The 14,576-nt window shown below is 51.3% G+C and overlaps 6 protein-coding genes across 6 annotated transcripts; all 6 read right to left on the bottom strand.

Moving 5' to 3' along the window:
* Positions 1-584: 584 nt before the first annotated feature.
* Positions 585-3,235, bottom strand: BDV14DRAFT_184519 (DUF3292 domain-containing protein). The gene is made up of 5 exons (XM_073770518.1): positions 2,776-3,235; positions 2,496-2,705; positions 1,935-2,446; positions 1,655-1,879; positions 585-1,593 (listed from the first exon to the last, which is right to left on the bottom strand). The coding sequence occupies exons 1-5, from the start codon at positions 3,097-3,099 to the stop codon at positions 786-788; spliced, it is 2,079 nt and encodes a 692-aa protein (XP_073622487.1). The 5' UTR covers positions 3,100-3,235; the 3' UTR covers positions 585-785.
* Positions 3,236-4,366: 1,131 nt separating this feature from the next.
* Positions 4,367-5,906, bottom strand: och3 (glycosyltransferase family 32 protein; the record flags this gene model as incomplete). Its single annotated transcript, XM_073775001.1, has 4 exons — positions 5,700-5,906; positions 5,226-5,608; positions 4,632-5,161; positions 4,367-4,559 (listed from the first exon to the last, which is right to left on the bottom strand). The coding sequence occupies exons 1-4, from the start codon at positions 5,866-5,868 to the stop codon at positions 4,367-4,369; spliced, it is 1,275 nt and encodes a 424-aa protein (XP_073622486.1). The 5' UTR covers positions 5,869-5,906.
* Positions 5,907-8,265: 2,359 nt separating this feature from the next.
* On the bottom strand, positions 8,266-9,119 carry BDV14DRAFT_184517 (GNAT family N-acetyltransferase). Its single transcript, XM_073770517.1, has one exon. It carries the CDS (start codon positions 9,038-9,040, stop codon positions 8,465-8,467), a length of 576 nt encoding a protein of 191 aa, XP_073622485.1. The 5' UTR covers positions 9,041-9,119; the 3' UTR covers positions 8,266-8,464.
* A 235-nt stretch (positions 9,120-9,354) lies between these two features.
* Positions 9,355-11,681, bottom strand: BDV14DRAFT_184516 (GIY-YIG nuclease family protein). Its single transcript, XM_073770516.1, has one exon. It carries the CDS (start codon positions 11,277-11,279, stop codon positions 9,720-9,722), a length of 1,560 nt encoding a protein of 519 aa, XP_073622484.1. The 5' UTR covers positions 11,280-11,681; the 3' UTR covers positions 9,355-9,719.
* A 91-nt stretch (positions 11,682-11,772) lies between these two features.
* BDV14DRAFT_184515 (uncharacterized protein) lies at positions 11,773-12,735 on the bottom strand. The gene has a single exon (XM_073770515.1). The coding sequence runs from the start codon at positions 12,385-12,387 to the stop codon at positions 11,857-11,859; it is 531 nt and encodes a 176-aa protein (XP_073622483.1). The 5' UTR covers positions 12,388-12,735; the 3' UTR covers positions 11,773-11,856.
* A 73-nt stretch (positions 12,736-12,808) lies between these two features.
* BDV14DRAFT_206823 (MmgE/PrpD family protein) lies at positions 12,809-14,359 on the bottom strand (the record flags this gene model as incomplete). Its single annotated transcript, XM_073775000.1, has 3 exons — positions 13,865-14,359; positions 13,025-13,803; positions 12,809-12,944 (listed from the first exon to the last, which is right to left on the bottom strand). Exons 1-3 carry the CDS (start codon positions 14,318-14,320, stop codon positions 12,809-12,811), a joined length of 1,371 nt encoding a protein of 456 aa, XP_073622482.1. The 5' UTR covers positions 14,321-14,359.
* Between the last annotated feature and the right edge of the window lie 217 nt (positions 14,360-14,576).

Here is a 14,576-nt window from a genome sequence, read left to right as displayed (position 1 = left end):
GACCAGCAGCAAATTTCACCACCAGAGGGGCTCGACGCCGTACCTTATTTGCCGAGAGTGATGGATACTGGAGATATATGTAGGGCGTCTCACGAGGAAAGAACCTGCATGCAGCTTACACTCGTTCCTGCTACTTTCGTCGCCTGCCCTGCCACGCTTCTTATCTCTTCCCACCTTAAGCCTCAAAGACCTTCAATACCTATCTACATCTGACGCGACCTTTCGTTTTGAGCATGCAGTATGCAAAAGACAGACTAGGCGCTCGATCGTCTCGAAGTCTGGTCGTCGGTTGATAAGTCACTTGTATCCGTCGTGCTCTCCTGTATGGTATGGTAGCCGAATCAGCCGACCGACTGCGTAGACAATCTTATGCCGCCACGACCCCTTCCCTCCTCTCTCGTAGAACGCGCCGTGCCCTCCCTAGAAGAACTGTTATGGCGGCTTTGGAACTGGATGTGGCCTTGTGGTATGATGAGTAGGTATGGTATGGTTCAAGCGTGGTAGATAGTAGATAGAGAGACGGGAAGGTGAGCGTCGGATATGGATGCGTTAGGCGAGTAAATAACGATAATCGACTCGCGTCTACTGGAGTAACAAAACATCATCTATTCATAAGGTAGGAATTAATATACAGAGTCATAAACACATATATTTAAGCCAAAATCCTCAAACAAACCCACCCGCTCTCATTCATACAATCATACGTCCAATCCAATCCAATAAATCCACCCCTATCTCCAAACCTGCCAGAAAAAGAAAATCTCAGCACAATCCTCTCTCTTGGATCAAAAAGACTGCCAAACCTGTCCATCAATTGCAACAAGCCGATTAAACAGCTCATCGCGCTTACTCATAGCCGTAAGCTGATATCTCTGTTTCTCACTGACCCCCGTAACAACAATCCCATCGACAACTTCCTTATTACCAACAGCCCAACCGGTAATGAGTTTGCCCTTCCACCCCATCCCGCCGATTTTGCGCATTTCGCGGATATCGGTTACAGGCATGTCGAAGTGCACGCTGCCCTTCTTGCGGGCTTCGATGCTGTAGTCGCCCAATTGCGCTGTCGAATCGGTTGTGAAGTAAAGCAAAGGAGGAGAGCGGGACGAATCAATAATCGCCATCCCGCGATGTCCCTTGTACCTCGCGTCGAATTCAACAGGGCCCATGGGAAGAACATAAGCGCCCTTCCGCTGGAGGACACCCTTGTGATTCTTGGCATGGAGGGACCCGACCTCCGCGCGAACACGAGAGACAGCAAGTTTACTCTCAATTCCGGCTGCCGTAGTCCCGCGGAAGAAAGAGAGGATTTTAGCGCCGAACCCCTTCTTCTGCTTGGCCTTTTCGGCCTCGTGTTCGCGCTCGAGGTCGGCTTTTTGCTGCTGCTGTTTGCGGTCGGGTGCGGCGGCGGCGTTGATTTCTTGGTCTGTTGCGCCGAGGGTGAGGTCTTCTTTGTCGAGGGAGGCAGCGCGCGAGGGGGCTTTGTCGAGGGAGCCTCGTGGGGGTGGGGGGAGGGGCGCGGTGTTTTCTTCGCCGATGCGGAGGAGGGTTAGTGTTAGTTGGGCGTTTGTGGGGACACCTTTGAGGAGGGTACTATATTATCAATGTATTAGTAGATGCTGGCGGTTGGGCTGGGGATATGGCGGGTACGCACTTCTGCAATTGGGAGAGTTGCTTCCAGTGAGGGTGGTTGACGTTCAGCCAGTGGATTCCTTGCTGGATGAAGGGGTCGCTGAAGAAGCCGAGGCCGATGAATAGCGTTGTCATCTTCATGAAGACGTAGCTGGATGTTAAGAGCGCGACGAAGAGGGCTGGTGTTAGGGCGCCGACAAGACGGAGGGGTGTCTTTCTTGAGAAGGGATGCGTAGGTGAGAGTGCGCTGTCGCCGTCTCGATTAGCATTCGTCTAGGAAGTATATCGAGGAATTGACTTACTTTCCAAACCGCTCCCAGGTGTCGATAATATCAGCCATAACGCGCATCGCTTGGTCCGCGCCATTGAGGACAGTCTGCTTCATCGGCTCCCGCGTCTTGTCATGAGTATCCGCAGGAACATCTCCACCAGCAGCAGCCTGCGCATCAGCCGTCTTCCCGACGATATCCATTGCATCCGGAACCTGGTCCTCCATTGGCGCGCTCTCGGGTGTGCCCTGGTCATGTTTGCCTGCGGCGCTGCCGACGGCGACAGTGGCGACACTGGAAATCAAGTTGCTCGCTTCTTGCTCCGCGGCTTCACCCTTGAATTTCTCCGGTGCTCCAGTCACACTATCATGCGAGCCGAGGACTCCAGCCTTGGGTTTCTGTACACCGCCTGTCGACGGGTCGACAAGGGCAATTGGTGCGGGTGGGAAGAGAATCATTCGGGACCGGGGATAGATGGTCAGGACAATTAATGTGACGATCATTGTTGGTACGATAGCATCCAAGAGCCATGCGATGAAATAAACCTGTAACAAATCAGATTTGGAATTCGTAAGTATGGCTATGGTGACATACCACGCAGAAACCGGACGTCCGCCGCGGCTCCTTCCACGAGCGTAATCTGGCAATATGTTTTCCAAAAGCAGTTAGCCCAATGATGATAGTGGTATAGAACCGCTCCAACGTCGCGCGCAGCTTATCCGGCGAAAAGTGGTCATCCTCGGCACGATTCAGATCGAGGTTCTGCGGAGGTGAATCCTGAACGGCCTTGACGTTGTAGATTTGCTGCAGTATGTCATCAGCACCTAGCTCCCTCTTTTCGCAGATAGGCTTATAAGCTTGGGAGAAGACGCACCTTATCAAACCGTCTGATAAGCAAAAATAAATCCTCATTCGACATCCCCGGCACAATGCGCTCATGAATATCATCGCTCTGGCCCCATCCCAAATCCGATACTTCCTCCGTCTCGCCCGCCTTGTGAGCTAGTCCGCGCTCGTGCAGTCCATCATCGGCACTCGGACTGATCTGAGACAGTACATGGCTATCTGTGGGGCCCGTTGCGTCTTCGTCTTTCTTTGCAGCGCTAGCGGTGGATGGCTTCTTCTTGCCGGCGAACGCGTTGTTGATTTCGGTGTGGGTTGGGTTGTTGGGGAGGAGGGAGTCGGGTACGTCTGACATTTTGCATGGGTTGTTAGTGAGTTGAAGCAATTGGGAGATCAGGTACGTAGAATATGAAGGCAGGACTTACATCATGACCTCAGGTTTACTTGATGGTGGGTTCGACCGCGTCTTCGGTTCGTTGAGATGCGCCGGCGACGTCATCGGATCGAGGTCGGATCGAACTGGGGGCTTGGCGATGACTAAGTGGAATACCTGACACGTGATGTTGTCTCTTGAGAGGGTGGTTTGGATGGACTTTCAGTTAAATTGAGCAGACTTGCTAATTAGAACAAAATTCATAGGGGTTCGTAGATGGTGGTCTCTATATTTGCCAGAATCTTGAGTTCTTTGCTCGTCGAATCACTACTCTGGCGTTTCGGAACCCTGTCTCCGCTACCTTCCTGCTGAAAGATATTTTTTCACTCTTGGATTCCAACTTCTCAACTATTCGGTGCTGATACGGTCATTAGCAGGGCTCAAAGTCTAGCCTTCCCTACCTTCACACATCCTTCAAAATTAAATAGCCGTCAGGCATCATTCAGGACTCACCGACCTCCTCACCACTAGTAACATAGCCTGCTTGAGATGTACTTCGTAGGCCACTGAAATATCGTTATGAGGTAGACCCTCACCCCTAGCTCAAGTCCACCTAAAATCTCACAGGGTCCACCGGCTTCTGTCAGTGTAAGTGCCTAGTAAGCGGAACAGCCCGCCTCGGCTTATTCTGGAATTCGGACGATTGGGCTTACGAAGTATAAACGGGGTCCAGACTAGGATATAGACATGGACACGGAGTCGAAGGATGGGGCATTGCTGGGTTAGGTTACGGGTGGACACGGGCGAGTTGGAGGAGTTGATGGTAGGAACAGTTCACGAGTCGTGATGGAAACCAAAATCAAAATGTTTATGCCTGCATGGTAGGATTGCCGAGATTTTGTCCCTTGAACCCTGCAGCCTAGAGCTGGAGGTGGGTGTTTTGCCCTAGTTCGAGATGGGGGCCGGATTCTGGTTCTATGGATACCTCAGTAGGCTTCCACGATAATGACCCATGATGGCTGCTCAATATCAAATGTCGCTGTATAACCCAGACCAAAGAGATTGAGCAGTTAACGGTCTTCGTAGACTTGACACCTCGTCTAATTATATCTGTAATATCAATGTATGTATGTATGTATTTATATCTAGATAGTACAATAAACAACACATGTAGGGTATCCATAACGGCATTAGAAACCACCTGCAAAATAACACTGAAACTCCACTCCTTCTAGACAAAGTATCATCATCACCAAAGCCAATTATCACCATGCGAAACCTTCGACCAGTCCTTACACAGCCCAAATGCCGTACGGCAGAACTTCCCCATTTCAACCTTGAGGCTCCATTTCCGCCATGAGCCTTGCGCGTGGTGGTATAGACGTGCCGAGGGATCCGTTACGGGTTTCGAGCCCATGTTTCTGAAGCGTGCGCTGCCGGGGCTACGAAGTATGTTAGTATATGGATATGGAAGTGTGATTAATGAGTGGACTGAATAGATATAAAGGACGTACCTAAACCCCGTAATGGGTAGAACAAGCACGTCTTCAACGAGCTTCGTCAGTCCACCATCCTGTAAACCCGTAACCGCGTTCCAGCGGAGATCAGCCTTTCCTTCGAGATACGTCTTTACAGCGTCCGTGAACGCGATTGGACCAGTCAAGTTCACAGGGTCAATGTACGCGAGTCCCAGTCCACCAGATGGATCAGATGGGTCCGGAAGCGTCGTCTGTCCCCCAACCTGCTCACCATCCCTCGCAACAAGCCGAATCGTATCAAGTAGTCGATCGATGAAAAGCTGCAGAATCGGGTGATGCGGCGCAAATGCAAAAGACCACTGCGTCAATTGCACAGGGAAGAAGTAGCCCATGCGCCAATAAATATCTTTATTCGGGTCCGTGTCTGCTTCAACCCCAACGATGGCGTTGACGTTTTGCGTGGAGTGGTAGAGCTTGTTTGTGAGCGGGTCTGTCCAGGGAATGAGGTCTGTTTGGGCTATCCAGTCTGAGGGCGATATTAGGGGCTCGGTGTCCATGTCGACGTACTGCGCATTACCACATTCAGGTTAACTAGCTGGATGCGAAAGAAGGAATGTCGGGGGGGCATACAACACCACCAATCCACTTGCACACCAGAATACGAAAAACATCCGATCGCTCAACGGAACTCGGCAGCCCATAAAAGTCAGCTTCAAGATCCGGCTCAAAGTGTCGCATGAATTGCGCGACGCCGTCGTCGTCCCAGAATATATACGGGATGTCCTCCCTGTCCACCACGCCCAGCCACTTCTCTGCGCTGTCGCGGTATGCCTTGTGCCATGTCTGTATGTTCGTGTCTTTCCACGTTTGATGAATTATCCGGGGAATATTTGAGTGTGGGATCTGACCATCAGGGTCGGTGCTCGATCGGTTAAGGGCCAGTTGCGCGGCATCAAGAATACTTCTCAGGGAGCTGTTGGTATTATTGGTCCACGATTGCGGGAGATGCCAAGCTGATTGTCATGAAGAACGAACGTTAGCGACCGTTGGCTGATCTTTGCAGGCTGGTATGTAAATCGCGTAGATCAGAAAAAGCAAACATACCTCCGCCATTGCCCTTGCCCCCTTCAATGTACTTCGACAGCAAGGGATACTGCGTCTGCGCTTCTATCATCGCTGGGCCATGGGTTCGTCGTAGTAATTGCCAGTTGAAGATAAATACCAGGACAATTGCAATTGCTGCTAGTCGTCTGAAGTTCCGAGGGAATAGCATCTTGTCCAGCGTCTCTCTAGATTCCAGAACCAGACTGGAACAAAACAAAGAATGAAGAAAAGTAAATATCTCAGTAAAGAATTAGGGAGATGCGCTGGAAGTATGGCGAATGCCGCTAAAATATACAGTGTCCTCCGTCCTGTCCCCTTGTCCCCATAACAGCCCCTGGCTGTGCATGTGTGCAGCCTGGGCTATCGCAAGGTGCCTTGGTTCCAATACGGCGATCTTCTAGGCCCCCAAACTGACTCCAGCGCGCTAGACGAGTAGAGCTTATAGAGGCTCTACAAAGGCGATGATCAGCTTGGTTTGGGTTGTGTACCAGTAAGCCACGAATGTGGATGTTTGGAGAACAGGCAGCACGATAACCTTGTCCGACCCCAAGACTACTTACTCCACGAGGCAGTGAAAACTTACCGTAGTCCGCATCTTTAGACATGGCGTCTCCAAATAATAGCAGAATTACGAATCTGACTGCATAGACCGGGGCGCGAGGCTTGATCAGGACCAGGGTTCTTCACGAAAACACCAGCCAGAGAGCAGAAATCAGAATACATCAACGGAGCCACTAAAGCGAGCTAAATGCCGTAGCTTGCTCTTGTTCCAATATTGTGACATGAAATGGCGATCTTGGTGGCGCCCCTGAACCAATAAGATAGCTCCGCTGGCGCAGCTGGGCCTCTTCGCAAGTCATTTCCACCGGCCATTCATGTTTCTACTCTTTGGCACGCGGTTCCCCTATCGAGATGCGAGATAAAGCCATTGATTTACCTACTGATTGTCGAGGCTTGACATTGTCCTTACTCCTTACCTGGGATTTTGAACCCTCCGAACGCCCGAAGTGGCCCATATTTACCTGAGGCTGGCCCAGACTAAACTAAACTAACCCCAGGCCAAGCAAAGCGACTTCTGCAAACTGACCGAAGCGAACTGGGGCCGGCATCCCTCAACATCTAAGCCTCGCCTAGCTTGCGAGCTGCGTCCAGCCTAGCGGTCTGATATGCTCTATGTAGACTAATTTAGCTGAGACTTACTTAGTAGCAGGCGCCTACGTAATCGGTTACGAAACGGCGAATCACCTCGTTTGTGGGTTGTTGATTTGTCGCTTGTTTGACATCTTCTTTCTTGGATTTGATTTGCTAGGGATACTGCTGTGACAGTTACACCGAACTTAGTCCTGGTATGGCAAGAGTACAGCGTAGTGCAGAGCCCCGTAATCGGCGCAATACGGGCAGGTACAACTCAAAGAGCTAAACATGATATTTGAAACGGTCCAAACTATAATATGCCACGTCTTTGGGCTTCTAGAAAAGTGCTTCAGTTTGCTAGCGGTCGGCCCCCATTACAATTCCTACTGTGACACCATTGCCTACAACCATATCATAGAGGTTGACTTTCCTGCTTTAGCATTCGCGTGAAATATTCTTGTTGCCTGGACCTTTATACTTTCTGCCTGATGAGCCCAGGTCTAGAGGCGTATCGCACTTCAAATTCGAAGGGTCTTTGGACTGCAGCTACCTAGGCATCCAAGTTCTCTATGGTACCCGCCCCCACCGTACGGACCCGAAGATCCTCTATAGTACGGGATATTCAAAACGTCCGTGGGCGGAGGATAGTACCGTACGGTCGCTCGTTGCGGTGGCAAATTTACGAACTGCGGGATATTGATAAACCCGCTCGGTATTTGCATTTTATCTACTAGATGTTCCCCATTATCAGACGCCCACACCTAGCACAGCGGCCGGCATGAAGACTACTCTGTACACCAACATCGGCGAGCACGTGCTACTCGATGCCCTATCTTGCTCATACCATTAACAACCTTACGCCGCCATACTGGACTTGGAGGTCATTCTTATCAGCTTCATCAGGAAGAGATGATCTGACCGTCCTGTCAATGTGGGCCTTGCGCTCGTCGCGGTGGGTTCGAGCTGGGATTAGTACTGGAATAAAGCCCACCGCATCACAGCCTCAAACGAGAGTGCGCGGTGAGTATCCCCACAGAGAGGGTCTAACTTCAGTGTTCTTGGCTGGATAAGAGACTGCTAGGGCAGGAAACACCGATGATGGATTGAGAAGAATTGTGAGAAGAGGAGTGCTGCGATATTCCATCCGTCGGCGAGGGCGCTATATGAGATACCTGCATATGTACCAAGCCAGCGTTAGATGAGCCGCACGATCCCTTGTCGTAGCCCGGGCCGTCAGGGACCCAGGGTATTGAGGTCGGGACTCGGCAGATGTCAATCGGGGCTCATCTGGCAAGTGGGCCTAGGGCCATGGCTTTTACTCAGGCTTGCTAGTGGGGTCTGCCTAGGATTGCTCGTACCTAGGGGGGTTGAGCTTGGATTGTAATTGGAGTATAACGCAGGTGGAGAAGAGATTAGACGCACAAGGCATACTCGCATCAAGAGCTCGGGGATATAATCATTGGGCTGATGACTCCAGACTGGTCCCTTTATCAGCGAAAAGATGGGTGGATACTGAATTCGTATAGTGAAGCCTACCGCATTCGGATCCATAAAGAGGATGAATTGCGGAACGCTGAAAATATACGAGGTGTAGATGATCTCCTAATATTCCAAGAAGCTCAACTGCCGGTCTATACACCAACCTCCTCCATCAACAACGAATACAAAAACGTATCAAGCACAACTCCGTCCTTCTCAACAGCATTCCGTTTCCTCCCCTCAAGCTGATACCCAGCTTTCTCAAGAACCCTCCTACTCCCCTCATTCCCATCGAAGACCTCCGCTTCAAGCCTAATTAACTGAGGGAACTGCTCAAAAGCCCATTTCGAGAATTGCAGGACAACCTCCGTCGCAATGCCCCTCCCCCAATAATCCTGAGCAACCCAGTACCCGATCTCCATACTGCGATACTGCACGTCCGTTCGGGGCTTCAAACCCACCGCACCGATAGCCTCGTTTGATCCCGCATCAGCGATAGCGAAGTCATACCGCGGGTTCTGGGATGCCGTGAAGTTGAACCAGTTTGTTGCGTCTTGGGGTGTGTAGGGGTATGGAAAGGCGTTGCGCATGTTCTTGGTTATGACTTTGTTGTTGGCGTGGAATGAGAATGTTTGGGCTTCGGTTGGGGTGGAGTGGAAGGGGCGGATTATGGTGTTGCTTTGGGGGAGGTGGAGGATTGGTGATGGTGGCGGGGGTTGTGAAGACATTTTCAGGGTGAGTAGTGGTTCTGTGACAGGGTAGCTGACCGTGGAAGATATGAATGGGTGAAGTTTCCTTGGAAGAATCCTGCGCCGAAGCTGGAGATTTATTATCGATATAAGCACATCATTTGGAGAAGATATGGCTTGAGTCATTCAAGTGATTTCGGGCCAGCCCGCCACCTGGCAGGGCCCAGATCGCTCTAGCTTGGTGTAGTGTGGTAGCATTGCAGGCTTATGCTGACAGAGTATCTGATTAGTATTCAACTATAAATAGCTAAGTGAGCATTCAACAACAGATCATTGTCCAGCATTCGAAAAGGATTGCTGGGGTTGTTTGAGAAGCATGGCGAGTGCGGCTGATATCAACCTCCAGCTAAGCTGCAGGCTTTCCCAGTCGAGCTCGAAGGGCAATGCACAAAGCACAGAAACTGCTTTAGACACTGTCAACCTAACTGGCATGTGGCACCTCGTTTGGCTCTAGTTATGAGTAGGGTCATTCCTTCCTATTCCAGACGATGCTTACCCAGGTCGCGCTTTCCTCCCTCGTGTCAAGCCGGGCTCTACCCAAGGGAAGGAGCGATGTGTTTCATCGCGCCTTCCTTTCGTAGATGATATTTACCAACTACGCAGAGAGGGATGAACTTTAATAAGTGAGCGACATGGGAACGTGGTTATGTTTCGTCTATTATGCGCCCTTTCTCCGTCTCTTCGTCCCTGCCAAACTCCTCGTGCTATCCCGACTGTCTGGAGTTTCGGAACTATTTTTATAACTATCTGATGATGGAGTAGTCTTGCGCGGACTTGTTCGCCTTGCAGGCCTCTTCCCCTTTGGGGTGCCTCCTGGCTCAGCTGCTCCTTTAGTTTGCTGGAAGAGATGATAAAGACAGAGCACCCACAAAGTGATATCAACAACGCTCAAAACCCCAGAGCCACACTGACCCGGCAGTGAGACTTGAGGCATCATCCGAATTGCTATGATACGCACCTGGATTAGATGGAAGAATACTTTTAGGTCGGTAATCCACCGCCAAAAACAGACGGCTTGAGCGAAGAAATGAACCAGGCACATCAGCCAGCTCTTGGGCGGAAAATTATATCGATCCAGCTCCAGAAAACCCCGTCGCATAATGCTGGAGGAGAATTTCTCTCTGCATGCATACTCGAGCTCTTCTGATGCAGTTGGCTCTGCCCACTTCTTCCATCCGGCTCGAAGACAGGCCTGGCAGGCCGGGGCATCTTCGTCTTGGTCTGCGCACTGTTCGCTGTCGCATCTGAAATATTCATGGGCGTTCTCTTGGTACCGGTCCAAGCGATCAATCCAGAAGCCCTTGAGACATTCATCTTCGTCGTACGGCTGATGGACCTTTAACCAACCATCCCAAAAGTCTAGCAGCTCGAGGCCAGTCTCCTTTGAAACCCAAAAGTATTCCTGATGCTTCACACCGCAAATGCAAGATGGGTCACCAGCCATGTTTCGCAGCTCAGCCTGAACGATTCGCTCCAGTCGCATTGGTCTTGGGATAGACGTCACTGGTCTCTGCTTCGTGTCCCATTCTTCAAGTTGACATTCGCGTTGATGCTGCCCCTTTCTGACGCTTACTCTGACCGATTTCCCGATCTTCAAGAATGGGCTTTTGCCAGCCCTGTCGTATAGAAGATATGCGTGGCCCGGACCATCGGTATAATTGCATTCCATTACCTCTCGCATGCGTTGGACTATCTCGTGAATGGTGTGTCTCTTTGGAGTGAATGAAGGTGTTCCGACAGTTGATCTTTCGGTGGCCGGCGCAGAGATCTCAGAGTCTGTAGTCTCCAGTCGTACATTCGAGCGATATTGAGGGTTTGTTTCGCGATCACTGTCTTCTAATTGCTCATTTCCATCGGCGCGTGACACTGCGTCTTTTATCGTGCGAGCTTGCTCCGCGACTTCCTGTCCCTCATCCGTGGTGGCTGAGGATCTAGCTGAAGTTTGACCCAGGGTTAAAGACCCAGGGGAGCTGTGAAGCTTGAGGTACTCCTGAATCGTGAAGTTCCGGCGAGGAGCCAAAATCTGTGCTTGCCTCTGTATCCGTCTAGTCGTCCTCTCCACGCAGGGAGAAGGAGCATGGACCTGGTCTTCAATGTCTGTCTCCAACTCGGCCACGCGAATCTCACTCGCCAACTTGGCAGTCAGACCCGACAACGTCCCCGACGGCGAGTGGCCCGATGACACAGGTGTGGCAAGAAGATCGGCAGTCAAGGCCATTATGACTTTAGAATGCTGAGTATTATTGGGGCGAAGAATGTTGCCACCACAAACTGGCGGGCCGGCCCTTGATGCTTAAAAGACATCCACTCCCCTGTCGTGGTTTGCGGCACAGCAAGGCACAGCCCGTCAAATGGTGATGCCTGGCGGGGCTGTGTGAGATCCTTGCCATATTGACGGTTTAGCGCCAACATTGCGCTGAGAATAGATTCTACCAGGGTATTTGGACCACTGATAAGGCTGGGATAGCGCCGGGGAAGGCTAGGGGATCCTGCGCCACGAGGGGTGCAGTAGCGCCAGCATCGAGTTCAGAGATAAGGGACAAGGCTGGCCCAGAACGAGCTTTCTGTGGCTTGTACTCTGCCTTTTCTTGATACTTTGCGGCTTTTCTGATAACAAGACGTCATTGAGAAATGATTCAATCTCGACATAGCCAGTCTACGTCAGGTTTTCCAGTATGGAGCAGGGGAACAGTCATCAAGTAGCCATCAGACGATCGATGACAGAAAAAGCAAAATGATCAGGCAACTCCCCGCATAAAACATCACACAATCACCCCTGCAGCATTAGAAAGAGGTTATCTCTCGCACAAACTCTCATACCCCGGCGGCCTAGCCCTAACAACAGCCTCCGCCCCAACAGCAATCTTCTCGAACCCCTTCAGCACCATCCTCTCAACATACAAAACCGTCACAGGTGGCCTATGCACGACCCCATCTTCGCCTTTGAAAAACTCCAGCAGCATCTCATCAAGTTTCTCCGCCTTCGTGCCTCCCAGATAGACAGTCAACTTGGTGATATCCCGCGCTGTTGCCCCCGCTGTCTCTAAGCACAGCTCTAGGTTTCGGAACGCCCAGGCTGCGTGCGGGCGTAGGCCTGAGGGCATACCCTTCGGCCAGGCGATGTGGTCTGGTGGTGCGTCGGGCGGGCGCGTGTTTGTTTGTGGTGATGTGCGGATGAAGAGGAGGCTTGGGTTGTCGGGTGGGAAGGGGACGATTGAGAGGGAGGATGTGCATGAGATGGGCCAGTGGGGTTGGGATAGGCGGTTGGCTGTTGTTACTAGGGGGGGCTCTGGTTTAGGCGGTGGTTTTGGTGATTTAGAGGACATTTTGGGTTTGGCTTTGAGAAGTCTTGAGTAAGGACGGGAATAGGAAGATTCTGCTAGGGAGTTGGGAGGTGGTGCGTTCTGGGTCTGGATTTCGAGGTCCTCGTGAGATTTTGTATAGAAGTAGGCGCAGCAGCCCTGGCGCTTAGCATCGCCACCGACTCGATGTACCCGGACCTTACTGGGTAGCTGTATTGTTCAACCTATGGTATCACTCCCTCGGGGCATGTGGGCTGAGAATACGATCGGTATAGTCTATTCTCGCTTTATGCATATTGTCATTGTCCACCGATTGTAAAGCTGCTGAATATACCGTGGTCTAGTGGGCTGAAATGATATCTTGTCTTCCAGTTCTAAAAGGATACCCTCGGTTCTGGGCTATATATACACTGAAAACCCGGGCATATTGGCCTCGAGGTTTCATTCAAGCGAAAGAGTATCCCTGTATCTTATCCTGCGCCTCGATGCTCCATATCCTCTCAAGGGCATCCTTGAAAGCAGCCACATCCTGGACACCACCATAGTCCGCAAGAGCCAGGGCTTTGGACTCAATCTCCTCTCTAAAATAAAGTTAGCTCATGAACCAGCTCTCTGAGGACAGATATGGTAAGTAGGTAAGTAGGTAGACAGGCAAACTCACCTCGTCAAAGTCCACCCCGGATCCCCCTTAACAACATCCACCGACCTGCTCAACACCCTCCCATCCTTCGTGACAACCTCAACTTTGCCCAGCCACCTCTCCGGAAACGCATCATCAATCTCCTCATCAAGAACCATACTAACCCGCCCCTGCAACTCCCTCAACTCACCATCTCCCAAATCCTCCTCCGTAAAATCCATCAACCCCGCAGACCCCTTCTTCGCCGCAACAGCCAACACAAACCCCATGCTGAATTTACTCTGGTGCACCGTTGTTCCCTCACCGCTAAGACCCAGAACATCAAGCGCAGCTTTATACGTATACGCCTTCACAGAGTCAATATCCTTATACCCCACCCCCTCTTCGCTCATAAGCGCAATCAAAGCATCCGCACTAGGATGCGTATGCCGACACGAAGCATGCCATTTGAAGCTCGATTCAAGGATTGACCATTTCTCTCCGAGTTTTCTATCAATAGCCTCAGGCGTAGTTGATAGATTCCCCAATGTAGCCCCCATCCCCCTTGATCCCTCGAGGATATCGCTTGTCCCCAAAAGGCCCGAGGCAGATGTATAGGCGGAGAATACACCGGATGCACAAGCCTGTGCGGTATGGACTTGCTTTGAGTGCGTTGCGTCGAGCAGGAATTGCCAGAGGCCTGCGGATTGTGTTCCTGCTGTTCCGAGCGCGGAGATGAATTGGTCTGTGTTTAGGTGGAGCAGGTGCGCGGTTGTTGCGGCGGCGCCGAGGACGCCTGTTGTTGCTGTTGTGTGGAATTTCTAGACGTAGTTAGTCTTGGATATTGGGATTGAGATAGGAGGGTGGTAGGTGGGTGTTTACCTCGTAGTGAGCCTTTCCGAGGTACTCCCCAGTCCGACAAGCAACTTCATACCCAACAACACAAGCCGTAATAAAATCCTTCCCCGAAGCACCAACATCCTGCGCTACCGCAAGCGCAGTCGGAAATATAACAGTCGCAGGGTGCATCATACTACTATTATGCAAATCATCCTGCTCAACAACATGCGCCGCCGCACCATTAACCAGCGCCGCAAAGGCCGGGCTCGTCCTCACGCCCTTAGTCCCAATAAGTTCGCATTTCCCGTCTGACGGACCCATGCGTTGAGCGTAATTTAGCATAGATGTCACCGCTATATGGCCGCGCCCTGCGACGGCGCATGCTAGTGTGTCGGCGAAGAAGTCTTTTGTGCGGGCGATTACGGTGGGGGGGAGGTGGGTGTATTTTAGGGCGGAGGCCCAGGAGGCGAGAGCGCGCGTGCGGGTTATTTGGGACATTGCGATTGTATAAATCGGTGTGAGTTTGTTGAGATGGAATGGTGGGGGGTAAGTTGAAAGATGAGATGGTTATATGGGGTTAGCCGAGTTGCCGAGTGCCGGTGGGGGATGGGTCCATGTACAGTGTGGGGTTGATATGATCGGCATTGCGCCTGGTATACTTCGATACTATTCATCTTGTAGTGGGATAGTCTTATCTATTGTGTTCGAGGGTCTTGGCAATTTTCTCTTTTGTTTATATGATCTCACGTAATTA

Source organism: Aspergillus stella-maris (genome assembly GCF_047715825.1).
Source record: "Aspergillus stella-maris strain CBS 113639 unplaced genomic scaffold BDV14scaffold_100, whole genome shotgun sequence".
NCBI lineage: Eukaryota > Fungi > Ascomycota > Eurotiomycetes > Eurotiales > Aspergillaceae > Aspergillus > Aspergillus stella-maris.
Note: the sequence above shows the minus strand (reverse complement) of the source record. Positions and strands in the feature narration are given on the sequence as shown.

Excerpts from the sequence above, each read along its gene's own strand:
- BDV14DRAFT_184516 (XM_073770516.1), bottom strand. The coding sequence starts at position 11,279 with ATGGCCTTGACTGCCGATCTTCTTGCCACACCTGTGTCATCGGGCCAC.
- BDV14DRAFT_184515 (XM_073770515.1), bottom strand. The coding sequence starts at position 12,387 with ATGTCCTCTAAATCACCAAAACCACCGCCTAAACCAGAGCCCCCCCTA.
- BDV14DRAFT_184519 (XM_073770518.1), bottom strand. The coding sequence starts at position 3,099 with ATGTCAGACGTACCCGACTCCCTCCTCCCCAACAACCCAACCCACACC. Across the intron at positions 1,880-1,934 it reads ACCTGGGAGCGGTTTGGAAA|CGCACTCTCACCTACGCATC; the intron begins GTAAGTCAATTC and ends AGACGGCGACAG. Across the intron at positions 1,594-1,654 it reads CAACTCTCCCAATTGCAGAA|TACCCTCCTCAAAGGTGTCC; the intron begins GTGCGTACCCGC and ends TTGATAATATAG.
- BDV14DRAFT_184517 (XM_073770517.1), bottom strand. The coding sequence starts at position 9,040 with ATGTCTTCACAACCCCCGCCACCATCACCAATCCTCCACCTCCCCCAA.